Source organism: Varroa destructor, unplaced genomic scaffold (genome assembly GCF_002443255.2).
Source record: "Varroa destructor unplaced genomic scaffold, Vdes_3.0 BEIS01000001.1, whole genome shotgun sequence".
Classification (NCBI taxonomy): domain Eukaryota; kingdom Metazoa; phylum Arthropoda; class Arachnida; order Mesostigmata; family Varroidae; genus Varroa; species Varroa destructor.
Window position 1 is genome coordinate 15,302,543 of NW_019211454.1, and position 16,010 is coordinate 15,318,552.

The following is a 16,010-nucleotide window of genomic DNA, read 5'->3' on the forward strand; positions in this document are numbered from 1 at the left end:
GCTATGTAAGCGCTGCTTCGGCGACCCAGAAACGGGTCAATTACCCGTTGAGGTGCGAACCTCTTTGCTTAGTTGGCCTTTCGTAATCTTGCGGAACATGTGCTGTAGCTGTAGGCGTTATACGTCAGGACAGCGTGTACTTAGGTAGCTGCATAAATATTTGGAAAACGAAGGGTTTAAATCGAAGAAAATAAAGTCCGGTGGGGGGTTCAAGGCCGTAGAATTCTTAAGGAAGTTCAACAGCGAGTACATTTTGGCAAGCTTAATCAGGGCATGTTAAGACCATACGAGATAACTAATAGCCTAAATGATTCAGGACATTCGAATTAATGCCAAATCAACAGGTATGCGAGTTAAAGGCGTTTACTTTAAATTACAGCAGCGGCTGTCGCTACTTGTAAATTTGTCAGTCCAGCTGCTAGGCAATGCTTCAGTTAACCGAGAATTGCCCTGCCGATTGGATCTGATCGTCCTTCGACGGTTGGGGATCGGAATGAAGCTAATCTAACTATAATAATATGTGATGGCAGGTCATTAGAGCTATTATTCAATTATTCGTTTTAAAACAGAGAATCATTTAGCAGATGTAAGATGTATTTTTGACAATTAATATGAAAACGTTCATTTTGAAGTACAGAATAAAAATAAATATTTCGGGTTTTATGTCCAGTACTGCAGTCAATCACGAAATAAACTGCCTCCACGCCCAGCTTTAAACTTAAGCCACAAATTTATTTTCACATAGGAATAATAATAATCGCGGTCCTTCTTTCACAAGTAACAGGACCGCACATTATGTGGACAAAGTCAAGTAACTACAACGGAGAAAATCCTTACTAGGGGCACCAGTGAGATTCTGCTACAGTAAAATAACTATATCACATTCGCTTCAGGTATTCTTTATTGTTTAATCGATTGATCGTGTTCTACAGCTGAAGCCTCTTAATACCATGATTTCCATTGAAGACCTTGCTCGTAAAGCGGCCGAAATGATCTCTGTTATATTTCTGGTATAAAATGTGCTCTGGCTGAAGTTAAAAAAATGGTTGAAGGTAGATCGAAGGAGCATTCGTTACGTAAATGGTTCAACTAAATACTTAAAAAAAAATCTCAGCCATTGGCTTCTTTTTTGCAAGAAGCACAGAGGAATCTTTCTCAGCAAAAAAATGTTTAATTAACAGTTTTGTATGCTACGAGTGTTTTCGTTTTTTCTGCTCGCTCAAAAAATCATTTGTACTTTAATTGATGAAATAGTATGGTACACTTCGATCGCAGCTGGATCAGTTTCGATCGTGGGTGTAAGGTACGCCATGTTGAGTCTTCAATCGTGCGCTGGATGCTTTAATAAGAAATCGATAGCGATGCTACCATTTTTCAGTTGCCTTGAGAAATGCTTGCAATCAACTGATCTGTATCCAGCCATGCTGGTTACAGTGGAAGGTTTTTTCTTTTGTGAAATTTGCATACAACTCTTGAGCAGTCGAGGGCTGTAATGAGAATATTTGCCACTTATAATAATAAGGATTCAGATCTCGAGATTGCAGTGGGTCCTGAAACCTTTCGCCGTCCCTTCACCGAACTCATTATAACTTAAATCAATGATTTTTAGTTTTCTTGAAATTACCTATTTTTAAATCGTCCGCAGATGCATGGACGGTGCTGCTTCTTGATACCAGTCGAACACTTAAATATATTTCTTGCGTGTTCATTTATCGTAATTTCTAGTAGAGTAATTATTGAAGTGAAATTGTGCCGTAGAAGTATCGACATTTATTTAATTTTTGACTGTGCAGTATGTGTTTTAATACAGAGGTAATAAAAAAAGGTAGGTCAACGCTAAACAATATATCTATCAAGAAAATAATAAGAATTAGGTTTATAATTAGGTAAACGAGTTAAAACGGGTTTACTTTCTCTCTGCCTTGCCTCTAATCCTATAATTTTTCTCATTGCCAACACTGCAACTGCACATTTAATCTCGACCCATTCCGGCCTTGTTTTAAGGCTGCCGTGAACGCGGAATCGAAAAAACTACCACGTAAAAGAATTACCTGCTATTCTGTAGCAAGATATTTAATCGTATACTATCAAATATTATAGGGCGAATCTTAACTATATTTCTTATTCAAACCGTTACAAACGCAGCTCTAAATATCATACGTAGTTATAAATACTAATCACCTTAAGGGTCTCATAAATTGGAATTTAACATATACTGATTCAAATTTTATGCAATATACCTGCCACCACTTCCGTTCACCGCCAATTTCGTAACGGCGATTCTTCATTCTGATCGCTGATTAGCTTTTGTGGCGTTCCGTCAGATGACCAGACTGTTTCAGAGAACTTAGATTTGCGTCTCCGTTGATCCGCTCAGCGCAGAACACCTAAAATGCACACAAAAAAAAACAAACAAGAAGATGATACACTGGGCGGTACGTTGGAATTAGAAGTCTTCTTTAGATGAACATTAATTTGTTAACTCGGTCGGAAATCATGTAGACGTTCGCCGAGTATTTTAGCTCGCAATACTTTACGTACATAACATAGTCACAAGATATACTCGAATGATAATCGAGACTAGCAAAATTGCTCGAAGGCAAGCATTTAACTATGCACTAGGCGTTCCATGGCGTAAGTAAAATTCCGCTGTGCCTAGTTGACCTTAGACATCACCTAAGCCCAGTAGCTTCGGAGGAGATAACGGCGCCCTATGGTTGGTCTGAAAGTGATGCAAATTTACATCTGATAAGGATCGATGCAGGCTACTTGGAGACGTCTGCACAGTATTTTTGTGGGCACACCGATAGGGATATTACGAGTCCTATAACATTCTGATGGAAGCAGAACTGATAGTAGTCTTTTTGACGAAGATGACTTGACTACGTCAGGTACCTTTGTTTAAATCGGGCTACAAGTAGCGCAGTGATTGTTTAGATGAAGACATCGTCAATGCGATCAGTACTTTACGTTACTACGTTAGATCGTTGTTTGATTTGAAGTCGTATTTGCGCTACATCTCATTGCCTGGCATACTCCTGGTATCTGCCAAACTACTTAGCTAAGAGACGTAGAACATAATATTATTATTTACTCTTATATATTCTGGACACATGCAGCCATGCAAAGCGCACCGAATAGGCAGCTTTTTAACTTCTACCGAACCCCCCTGTTTACATAGCTGTGCATTTGGTAATTTTACCCCTTACCATAATTCGCCTTATAACCAACAACACAGTAGCTGGCAGTGAACAGTTCTGCAGTGGTCTTTATCTAGTCATTGGTTAAAATCCGCAAACGCTTATGCCGAGGCCATTTTTGATTTCTAGATCACAAGTGGCCACAAGCCGCGCGGTGTTAAATTATTGTTTATTAAACGATTTATTGACTTTTAGACAGACTTTTCTAGAGACGTAAGTTGTCAGCAAATGCAAGTAATGAAACCAGTTATACTTATTGCATGAACGCTTAAAATGTGAGGTCGTTACATCAATGTGATATCGCCATTGTGTCTTGTTGGCAAAGGGGCCATTCACACTATTCTCGATGCTGAGATTACCGTAGGGATCTGGCTGTCCTAACGTTGCGTCCGTTGTATCGACAGCAGTTGCTTAGGAACGGGTTTGAAGCGCAATTAGAGAACGAGAGGTGCAGGCATCGGGTTAGCCTGGCAGGTCCAGGATTACAGCTGCAAAAAAAATGGCAGACAACGTATACGCTTACGGGACCATTCTTCAGATCGTTTTTTTAGACTGGCCTATGACGTGAGCAACAAGCACATAACAATAGAGCGACCTAGCTATTTATTTTCGTCTGACTGTTGATTCGACGTTAGTGACAAGCCAAATGACCAGCGTCTGAGTGAGGTTGGATTGACCAACGTCGGCGGATTTGGAGTTCAGACATTTCGAATGAATTTGATAATGATGTACGCATAAGGTGCAATTTGGTACATAGTACGAACGACACAAATGTATAGCCCAAATCGGCAAGAGTGTCTAGTTTATGGAGCTTTAATATAATATCTAGGTTGAATGAATGACTTGTGAATATCGCTGTCGTTGTTATCGTGGTAATAAACGGAGAAAACGCGTTTGCACAACTAATCCGCTAATAACTAACCGCTATCATGTCACATTTAAAATATGATGAACAGAGCTTGAAAAGTTATTACAGTTAAAGACTTTAGCAGCATTAATTAAAGAAGCTGTCATAAAATGAACGCAGGTTATAAATTTAGAACAGCATAATACTGTGAATGTCGTCTCCGCTACCTGCCCGGCTACCAAAAATTCAAGGTGGTCTCTTGGAGCGACCACTAAGTTATGGTCTCATCCTGTCTGATTTTGTGATCCCATAGTAATAGTTCTATAATTGATGATCGCTTGATAATTTAATAAATTCAAGCCTAGGCGAAACTATACTTGATTATGGGTTTTAAACAAAAAGACAGGTGACCTTTGCTCGTTCCACGTTTCCTACCTAAACGGGCCTCTTTCCTGAAGCTCACTATCTCCTATCCTAAACTCACACGTTTAGTAGAAGAAAACACTGGTGAACTCCCATCGATGTTTCGATGTCGCTATTCAGTGATGCTGTGAATTAATTGATTTTAAGGTTACCCTTATAGTCAATCTATCAGGTTTGTGATACGGGCTTAATAAATGACACTCATATCAGACTCATCATTCTTATATTTTGCTAGAGACGAGTTCATAAAAACAAAATTAGAAAATTATATAAAGTCATGAGCGCATCGTTTATCACAATGAGTTTTGAAGGCAAAAATCAAATTGCTGCTAGGTAAACATTCTGACTCGAAGGTTGGTGGGAGACAAGGGTTTCATTCTTAACCACGGAGTACATGCGTTTTACACCATTAACAACTACCTATATATCCATAATATTGCACCGGGCTTATGGTTAAAGAAGCGGAACCGGACAAGCTTTTCAGAAACTAATTGGATTGCGTGTGAGACAATATTTTACAGGACGATTTAGCTAGTAAACATCAGTTGGTAAGCAAAGTTCAACGTGTAATGGCGTACTGATATGCGCACACGAGCTAAGTTCACATAGCAAAATTTTTTAATAATCTTTTCAAATCCACATAGGGTACGCATACACAGTGGTACTATTGATTCGTGCGAATTAGACGCCTCTTCCTTCATAAATAGCAGGTAACCATACGACCACATACTATATACCAAGAACCACAAATGCCTTTTCGTAGTTCACATCATTCTGTTTGTTTTTTTTTTTTCTATTTGCTTCTAATGTTTTTTCTTTTCTTTTTATGTTATAACATTGTTAACTTCGAGAGAAATCTTGAGGCTTTGCGGTAGGTATAAACGAAACTTGTTGGACCGAAGCCAGCTTTTCGGGGATTCAATGCAGCAAGAAAAGCGAATTAGAACATGTCGACTAATGAGCTAATCAGGGGTACGCCGCAAAATTTTTAAATGAGATGTAATCGAAAAATTTTCAGAACGCAACTTTCCGTAAAAATGATCACACCTCTATCGGTTTCTTACTGAATATTTTAAGAGTTTCGCTCCGGATCGAGCAGTTTCGTTTGACTCGCTCACCAGAGGGAGCTTGCGCTTATATATGGTCAATAGACAATTTGCGTTAGCGATCATACGAAGTTGTGACATTGGGATAAAACCAGCGGTTGGTACAGCAACAAGTCATTGCTATTAGTAAACGAAGCGGTACGAACTGACCGTCCTTGTGAAGTGCGGTAGTGGAAAAGCAAGCCGCTGAGATCTATTGATTGAGCTAGGATAGAAGTCGAAAATCGACGATAATGACCTTGAAAGCTCCAGCAATCGGCATCGACCTGGGCACGACGTTTTCATGCGTTGGTGTTTTTCGCCACGGGAAAGTAGAGATTATTGCAAACGAACAGGGTAATAGAACGACACCTTCGTACGTGGCGTTCACGGATACGGAACGGCTGATCGGCGATGCGGCCAAAAATCAGGTGGCGATGAACCCGACGAACACTGTGTTCGATGCAAAACGCTTGATTGGACGACGCTTTGAAGAGCAAACCGTACAAAGCGACATGAAACATTGGTCGTTCAGAGTGACTAAGGTCGACGGTAGGCCAAAGATCCAAGTCGATTTCAAGGGCGAGGAAAAGACTTTTTATCCGGAAGAGATCTCATCGATGGTGCTAGTAAAGATGAAAGAGACGGCTGAAGCGTATCTAGGTCTGACCGTAACGGACGCCGTTATTACGGTGCCGGCGTACTTCAACGATTCGCAACGACAAGCGACTAAGGATGCAGGCGCGATAGCTGGACTGAACGTGTTGCGAATCATCAACGAACCCACAGCAGCCGCGATAGCGTATGGGCTTGACAAGAAAGCAGCAGCAGAACGCAACGTTCTCATTTTCGACTTGGGTGGTGGTACATTCGATGTATCGATTCTGTCCATTGAAGACGGGGTATTTGAGGTGAAATCGACAGCAGGAGATACTCATCTCGGGGGTGAAGACTTCGACAACCGACTTGTTAGCCACTTCGTGGACGAGTTCAAGCGTAAGCACAAGAAGGATCTGTCGACGAACAAGCGGGCGCTGCGCCGTCTGCGAACAGCTTGTGAACGCGCAAAAAGGACGCTGTCGTCATCGACACAAGCGTCGATAGAGGTAGATTCACTGTTTGACGGCATCGACTTCTACTCTTCGATAACACGGGCCCGCTTCGAAGAGCTTTGCTCCGATTTATTCCGTTCCACGCTAGACCCTGTGGAAAAGGCTTTGCGCGACGCGAAAATGGATAAGGCTTCGGTGCATGACATTGTGCTGGTAGGTGGGTCTACCCGCATTCCTCGTATTCAAAAACTCTTGCAGGATTTCTTTAATGGCAAAGAGCTTAATAAGTCGATCAATCCGGACGAAGCTGTAGCATACGGGGCCGCAGTGCAAGCGGCTATTCTTAGCGGAGATACTTCAGAAGCAGTGCAGGACTTGCTATTACTTGACGTGGCACCATTGTCTCTCGGGATCGAAACCGCTGGTGGTGTGATGACGACTCTGATCAAGCGTAACACCACGATACCCACCAGGCAAACGCAGACATTCAGTACTTACGCAGACAATCAGCCCGCTGTTACCATTCAAGTATTCGAAGGGGAACGGGCAATGACGAGAGATAACAATCTGCTGGGCAAGTTCGACCTGAGCGGCATCCCACCGGCCCCGCGGGGTGTACCGCAGATCGAGGTGACGTTCGACATTGACGCAAACTGCATCCTCAATGTTTCCGCTGTAGATAAGTCGACCGGGAAACAGAATAAAATCACGATCACCAACGACAAAGGTCGCCTGTCGAAATCAGATATTGAGCGCATGGTCCAGGAAGCAGAGAAGTACAAGGACGAGGATGACAAACAGAAGGTTCGTATAGCCGCGAAGAACACGCTAGAGAGCTATTGTTTCACCGTTAAGTCAACGGTTGAAGGTGCCGGAGCGGAGAAACTATCGGAAGAGGGTAAACTGGTTTTAGAGAAGGTGACGGAGACGCTGGCCTGGATTGACAGTAATCAGTTGGCGGCTACAGAGGAATTCGAGCAACGACGCAATGATCTCGAACAGGTAGCCGCGCCTTTAATGACGAAAATTCACGGAGGCCCAACCGGAGGTTCCGAGTTTGCCGGAATGAGCAAGGAGTTTAGTGGTGACGCTACCAGTGCTTCGCAGGGGCCGACCGTTGAAGAGGTCGACTGAGTAAAGGACTGAGAACTGCTGACATTGTAAACAGGACATCAGTAAACAGTAGGTAGGTTAGGGCTGGTGTTCAACGTAGCGTAACGTCATGTCACATTTATGCCGACGCTAGCACCCGAATCACCTACGGCCGTCGTGTGCGTCACTTATTTCCGAAAGATAACAAGGCTCCGCTTTTGCCCAGGGCTGGAAATATACCTGCTTGATACTTAACGGAAGTAAAAATAAGCGAATCCTAACAGCGGTGTTTAGAATTTTCAGAAAGTAGAAAATATCTATTAAATAAATCAACTACGTACTAGTACTATACTACTACTTACTATGAATATGAATATATATACTATGAATATGAATATATATATATATATATATATATATATACGCACACACATAATACAGATGTATTATGTAAAATCATGTATATATACAACATACTTTTACGAAGCAGAAAAAAAAGCAGATAAAAATAGATTTACAATATCTATTTTTATCTGCTTTTTTTCCTTCTTCGTAAAATAGTATTGCAGATAAAAATAGATATACAATATCTATTTTTATCTGCTTTTTTATCTGCTTCGTAAAAGAGTATTTCTTCTAAATACCAAATTTTTTAGAAGAAATACCAAAGTACATGTTTGTTAAAACATGTTTTACTTACGATCTAGTATATCTATCTATCTATCTAGTATCTTTCTGACTGATCTGCAAGAAAACAGGCTTCAAGTATAATAGAAAGAGCTAGGAAGGTTGGAGCAATTTCAATACCCGGAAATTGGAATCGTGGTATTCCGTAACGGAAAGATTCGGGTAATTACTAGTGGACAGAAAAACCGGATAACACTGTCATACGTCGCCTGTACTACCAAAGAGCGGCTTATTGGTGATATTGCATTGAGCCAGATCGCATTGAATCTAACTAACACAGCTTTCCATGAAAAAAAAACAAAGCGTAATCCATAATAGATCGATTCGGTAAGTAGGTGGTTTAAGAAAATAGAATGTACTATATCTTCGTACCAACTAGCGGTTGAAAATGAGCGCAAGACATCAGTCTCCGAAGAAAATGTCTCCGACAGTCTTTGCGAAGATGAAATAAATGGTTGAAAGAATTGAATTGTGAAGCTCGTGACACAGTTATTTCAAAGCCTACCTACTTTAGCAATTCACAGAACCAGGCTATCAAGGTCGTTGCAGTTACTCTAGGCTTCATATTATGTATCGCTAGTGAGCCAACATTGCTTGTGCACTTCATCAGAGACATGTAGTCAACCATAATGAGCTTGTGTTGTCGTAGGTGGTGACATTTTTAACGGCTGCAAAGGCACAATCCACGCAGCTGCCAAAGACATAGATCTCGATGGAGAAAAGTCAGCCGTATAGCCGACTACTTTCCACTAAAACGACGTATAGCAGTTCAATCTAACGAGAACTCCCTCTAACCAACTTTCAACAAGCGCTTGCTAAGACGGTTACGAACGATGTGCTAACGAGCCAAAAAAACAGAGAAGCACGGATGGATGTCTACTCGTTATATAAAGGCATCGACTATATCATCACGGTAACTTAGTTGCTTGAAGGGCTTGTGCGAAAATCTAGCCCAGGCCACCTTGGAACACGTCACAAAAGTTTTAGATGACGCCGATATAAATGAAGGGTACATACATGACGTCTATTTGCTTGACGATTTCTCACGTACTCCATGTAACCTCTCCATGTAATCTCCAAAATATCGCTCAATATTTTTAAAAATTGGCAGTATAATCAATCTCTTAATTAGAACGGGGCTGTAGCCCCTGGTGTGGGCAGCGATGCTGAAAAGTCACAACAATTCAATTTAATTGAATTTAAGTATTCAAGACGTGACGCTACCTACGCTTGCCATCGGATTTAAAGACTTAACGGTAGAGATTGACCTCTATTTTGTCTAGAGTTAACAACGGCCGGTAAAATGTCCACTGAAGTCGAACAGATGGCCGCTTATAACCTCTGTGGCCAATTTGTCGTCAGTCGACCACCCAACTATAAAGCGTTGCCTATCAAAATCAGTTTCGGCATAAATGGTAACGGAATCTTTACTGTGTCGGCGGTCGAAACGACGACCGGTAGGTACGGGAACATAACCATCACCCACAACTACGATGGACCTTCCAACGAAGAAATCAAGCGAATGACTAACGAGGCCGGAAAATACAAGAGCGAAGATTGAGAACAAAAAGTTTGCCTAAGAATAGATTTGGCAGACACGGATTTAGTGAAGACACTGAATAATTCTGAGGCGACATGAAGCGTTTTATGGATAAAATAAGCGAGATTCTCATTTGAGTCGGTGTGAGCAAAACGGATAAGGCGAGATCTGCTCTTGTCAGAAACAGCTCGAACAAGTAACACAGTCTTTTTCGCGTCAACGGATAATTGGTAGAACAGATGCAAACTTCTATTTGTTTTTGAGGATACTTTTTACGATCTGTTCTGGAAACGAGCTACAATATATATAATAGCCGGGATGCTGAAAGTATTATTTGTGTATTGAAGATTTGTCTGTCTGTGTTTATAGATAGTGTGAGCTCTATGTAACTGTAATAGTTAATCGTCGTTACCAAACACAATTGATTAAACCTTAATTCAAGAGGAACACTTCACCTATTTTTATTTTATGTAGATACCTCATTAGCAAGCATCAGATACGCTGGATTGTTTACAGCGATAAGCCGTGATAGCAACAGAAGTCCAACATGTTTCCAGTGGCAGGGGACTAATAGGTTTTAAGTTTTACGTAAGCTGTTAGACGTTACTTCGGCCAACTGACTCCCAGCGCGAAATGTCTATTCGAATTCAAACTTAAACTACCATTTTTCACGAAACTTAGTAGACGAGCGTGGTAGCACTGAACTATTACCATTATTCTTAGAAGATTTGATGCACTTACACCACGGAGCTATTCCCTGTCATCCAGACCGCAAATGTTATATTGCTTTTACGTGAGTTGGCACTAATATATATTATTATATACTTAGTAAGAGAAAATGACAACAGACAGAGATCTCAGAATTAAGATTACTATCCTAAAGCCAGTGTAGACCTTTAAGAGAAACTGGATGTTTTATACGGGAACTCGTGATTCAGAAAATGATATGTAAGCAGTGGAAAATGACTTTGTCGATGAATATAGATCTTATGTTTTAATTAATTACAATCGGTACATCAAACATATATATATATATATATATATATATATATATGTGTGTAATGTACTAGTCACGCAAACTGTCATGTATTTCGTCGATGATGAACGACTAAGGAGCCAACCCTATTTTCGATTTAAGTTCACACTCCATGGAATACCCGCCCGAGAACTTGACGTGTCACACGCTTCGGTTATCGCCGACTACCTAACTTACGCTAGATAGGATTAACGTTAACAAGGAAGCCAGCCAAGTCTCGTAGAAGACTTCATTGAAGATCTGAGTAAAGCGGAAGAAAAGTATATTAATTTGTGAGAGAGTCGATGGCTATCGTCGTTTACGTATATCAATTAAGTGATTCAAACATATTGCTGACGATTTAACGAAATGCATTGTTTCTGTAGAATTAATAAACGCTTTGTTCTTAAAAAATAACTCTTATTTACACAAAGCAGTAGTTATATATTACATATTTTCTATGTGTACCTAATACCGAGTAATTGCAAGTATGCTGTTCTTATATTTCCATCTCTTTTTTTTTTTTTTTTTAACATAAAACGACGCCAGTGTGCACGATGCATTCAAATCGTTTGCATCTACAGACTACCTTAGTTACAGATTATTCAGATATACGTAAGTAAAGATTGTCTGATACCAACTCAGCTACTTACAGTAAGCGACATTAACAATATAACCACAATTTTAAAGGAAACGCCATATAGATGGTGGATGCTTGGTAAAGATCCAAAGCCTACGTTACCTGTAATAGAGTCCGCGGCCGTCCTAAGCATATTTTGAAAAAAGGGAGTCCTAGAGCCATAGCGTTTGCCTTTTAGCCTTAGCACTTCGTGCTAGAATGTAATATTTCAATGATAGCATATTATCATTATCGTAGATTTGAGCTGGAATCGATGATACTGAGGGGGCAGTCACGTTAAGACGGGACCATTCACTTGTAATTCAATGGGCGCTTACGAGGACAGCGCATAGGTTCACAGGTCAGCAACACAAGAGAATAAAGTAGACCATCTCACTCCGCCTACAACTATTGAAAATTAAGGGACAAACCTACTGTGATCGGTATGCCCTTTTAAAAAGGTGTCCTAAAACGATCGTAGATTAGAGCAAAAACAGATTATTATGAAAGATGGTTTTATTAACGGCTTTGTCGAATCAATACGTTGAGTTGTCATGAGGTTATTTACACCTTTTTCCTCGCTTATTAAGAAGACAGATTTGTTGGTTCGTTACCAAATTTCTGCGAATTTTCGCCAGGCGTAGATTACGTCTGTTAATAACCTATTAACTTTTCCTCCTAAGGCTACTGATGGCTTCTCCCAAACTACGAAATTTTAACGTGAAGGATATACGTAAAGATATTGTATTAATAATACCATATATGAATAATAGCGTATTAATAAGGAAAACTCCACAAATAATGCTTAACATATGAACCTATTCTATTGTAGCTAACGGAAGGGATCGTGCTATTGAACGGTCCAATTTCTAGACTGCGATAGAAAAGAGGCACAACATTGTCTACTCCCAAACAATTCTTCCCAAACAAAGTTGTTAGGAATAATTGCGACATGATAGACACGCTCTTCATCTTAAATCCGGGTATAGATAAGCAAAAGTTGAAGTCGCTTCAATAAGCCTTCACGTTCGGGACTCAGTTCCCTGTTCCAAAGTGATTCCATTGTGTGACAGATACATTAGCAATCGAGTCATGATGAGCAAGTACCTCGATTTATGGCAAGTTAACTGACTAGTCTTACGTGCCCTTTTGTTCAACGGGTGTAGAAACGCTTATCATAGCGCAACATGTTGCATACGTCTCTAATTCCTATCTACTAGCATACGATAAAACAGGCAGATCAATGGAGATATGCATTTTTTCGCACCATAGTAACTACGCTTCCCGCTCGAATAAGTGCGACAATTGTATTTACAAGACTTTTCTCATGCTGCTTATACAAACGAATTTACTCTGCAGTCCAACTTGCCAAACGCCGATCATCACGAACACGCCATGTCTTCGTATGGCCTCATTTCATTCCTCACCTGTGGCGCTTCTATCTGATTTGTTCGTCGGTTAATGCTGTTTTAGCCATATGTCTTGCTACTAAGAACATGACAATTTATTCACGCTCTTTCTAAGTATGAACGATCCTATTTACTGCAACCGGTCGTTGTCTTACTGTATTGAAAATTCAACATGCGTACCATTACGAGTATCCATTGTCATCGACAGCAAACGTACCAAAAAAAGGCCCAGCGCTCAGTAGGGGCGCGTTGCAACTCAAATTATTCGATTGTTTCTCTTACGTAGACGTTACGCCAAAACTGAAGAAGAAGCAACGTTCAAGTAAGAAGAGCTTACCCTCGTCCGCACCACTCAAGGTACAAATAACACAGACTGACAATTGGTCTGGGTAGATGATGAAACAGCGTTGCTATGGCCCACAAAGACCCTGTGCGCCAACTTACAAAATGGCCTTGTCACTTACTTCTACAGTAACCACCGAATGATACGCCGGTACCAGCCAGCATCAAGCCACGAAATTGTCAGCGACTATACCTAATTAATCATTGAGATTTTACGTTCGATATTGATAGATAGGCACAGCTGTATTCGCTGGCTCGATTAACCCTAAACGAACCTCGTATTTATGCTCAGTTTCGAACTTAGACCATCTCACGAACTTAATTGACCAAGTTAATAGACAAATACGCTCCTACTACGCTATCAACCACGGCTGTACGGTCACTTTCTTTGTTTGTTTTCAAAAGGGAAAGCGGCCATTTTGCGTGTAAGCGAGCATCGCCTGGCTCTGTTGAACGATGCTCGGATGCGCGGGCCAGGCTATGTGGGGATGACTGTGAATGTAAACAATTTTGAACCCATTAAATCTCCAGGTTTTCGAGCTGACCTGTTAACTTACTTCTCTAGACACATGTCAATAGATTGAAACTACTTAACTTATATTATTTCAGTCGACCGACGATAGCTGTCTGACTCGTAGTGGGCAGACTGTATCAACAAATGCAAACAGATAGGTGGACGAGGTCCCTCAGTTTGCTTATAGACTGACTCGGCAGACGACTGTAGCTATAACGAAGATGGCGTCGCTGATTTGTCCTTGCGACAGCCACTTACCGCACGATACAACGATCTTCAATTCAAACAGTGGCGCGCGTTGGCCGAGGTGGCTCCCTTTCCGCAATGACGTTCAGCTGTGTTGACCCAACCTCCATTTAGTGAGTGATAGGCAAGTTTGGCTGAATCGACCCAGTTGACAGACCTGCTCGTTGCAGTCGACTGTGAAAATTCCACCTGGACGGCAACCATGCTTGCATTAAAGGTAAATAGAAAATCATCTCATCTAAAAGTTGGGTTACACGATGATTTCTCGTTTAGTAAATAGCATTTGTCGTGGTATTGCTGAAAGTGACTGTAGGTGCCGGTTACTGAATCGACCGAAACTGCGACGAGCAACGCGCCGACAAAAACAATGTGATACAAATATATGCCTCTTAATGGTTAGTTATTAACACAGGAGTCAAACGTTAAAGCATTCTATGGGAATGTAACGACGATTCTAGCGAGCGAGGAGAACTTTATGTTTTTGATGGCGGTGGAAAGCCGAACAAAAAAGAAGAGACGATCAAAGTGAATTTCTACTGATATTCTTGCGCTAAACAAGTTACTACATGTTGTGTGAGATAAACCTGCTTTTTGTTAATACCGTCATCATCGGATTATATTTTTACTAATGCAGTTGTCTACGTAGTTGATCCAAGAACACGCCTCACATTGTGAAGAAGGATGACTTTGCCGTCCTGCTGCTGCCGCCGCCGAAGTTCACTGCGTGCGTTTGGCTGGAACAGGGCTTTGGCGGTCGTGACAGGTTTAAATAGGCGTCTGCAAAGTTCTGTCTGGATTGTGCATCAAAACGATTGATATCTATTGCGCTACTATTTCTTAAACAGCCATAATGCCTATGATATGCCGGCTATCTGTATGTGTTTGTAGAAATAGCTGCATCTGCAGCCGTAATGATTTGAAGGACAATCAAGCCATTGCTTGAGCGGTCCCTCAGCTTTGCAACGGATCAATTACTGCTATCATCCGTGATGACTAAAGTCAAAGATGTTCCCCAAACAAAACAAAAGAAAACATGGTGCGCTTTTATACAAGGTAATTTCTAAAAACAGGGATGGACGTTCTTTGGCCAAATGAGTTTTGCTCACTGACAGAAAAAAACTGTGGTTCGACTCAACCTTTCGATCAACGACGACGGGGTGAGATCGTTTCATTTGGCCTACACATGCGTATATACAGTAAATTTATTTTGAGCTAAAAAACATTTTACTCGTTTCCGCATATTATTTATATAACATCTTTCCCTTATTGGTAATCAACGTATTAGCTAATTATTTTTATTACGAACCTGGTGATACCTTCCATCCCAATAGCAAGACTCAAGCAGGCATTATTTGTCAACGTTTGACTTTTGCCGCCATAATATATATATATATATATATATATATATATATAATAAAAAAGACAATTAGTTTACCATGAGTACCTTTACAATCGTAGTGGTCGCACATTGGACCCGAAATCGTCATGACCCTGACGTAACTAACAGGTTAAACCTTTAAAACCAGCCATCACCGATTTCGGTATCTGCCACCTAATAATTCCAACCGATATCGCCTATCGCCTAAAATCGTTTGCCTCCTCTTACCAACTGTGTTGATTGCATGACGATAACTATTATTATGACAACCATATTGTTGGTTAATTTCCTCGCTTTCAATTCTGTCAAGCCTTATAGATATAGATACAGAGACCCGCATGGCAAAGCGTTTCTTTTTGATAACTGACCACACCCTGCCATGTGCAGGCCGGCTAGAAACAGGCGATTTTTCCCCTTTTTGACCGATAAAGCCTTGTATACAGTTGTGTGATATATGAAGAATAGCGTCTCATACTGCATATACAGATTATACGCGGTGTATGTTTGAAACTTTCATATTTGTTCTTCACCTTAGTCAGTTTGAAAATCGTAACTACATAT

The 16,010-nt window shown here is 40.8% G+C and overlaps 3 protein-coding genes across 4 annotated transcripts in view; 1 reads left to right on the plus strand and 2 right to left on the minus strand.

The window, feature by feature from the left end:
- Positions 1 to 13,730, minus strand: part of Ctl2 (Choline transporter-like 2) — a 78,070-nt gene extending 64,340 nt beyond the window's left edge. The window contains exons 1-3 of one of the 2 annotated variants that reach the window (XM_022805879.2): positions 13,587 to 13,730; positions 3,560 to 3,688; positions 2,241 to 2,387 (exon numbers count right to left, since the gene is read on the minus strand). In XM_022805879.2, the coding sequence (XP_022661614.1) occupies positions 2,241 to 2,288 (48 nt within the window). In that variant the 5' untranslated portion in view covers positions 2,289 to 2,387; positions 3,560 to 3,688; positions 13,587 to 13,730. The remainder of the gene's footprint in view (positions 1 to 2,240; positions 2,388 to 3,559; positions 3,689 to 13,586) is intronic. The other variant, XM_086977705.1, reaches the window with a different exon arrangement.
- Positions 5,278 to 8,050, plus strand: LOC111250884 (heat shock 70 kDa protein cognate 4-like). The gene has a single exon (XM_022806850.2). The coding sequence runs from the start codon at positions 5,810 to 5,812 to the stop codon at positions 7,739 to 7,741; it is 1,932 nt and encodes a 643-aa protein (XP_022662585.1). The 5' UTR covers positions 5,278 to 5,809; the 3' UTR covers positions 7,742 to 8,050.
- LOC111242993 (uncharacterized) overlaps positions 9,411 to 16,010 on the minus strand; it is a 9,045-nt gene continuing 2,445 nt past the window's right edge. The window contains exon 5 of the mRNA XM_022787989.2: positions 9,411 to 9,552. Within this exon, the coding sequence (XP_022643724.1) occupies positions 9,411 to 9,552 (142 nt within the window). The remainder of the gene's footprint in view (positions 9,553 to 16,010) is intronic.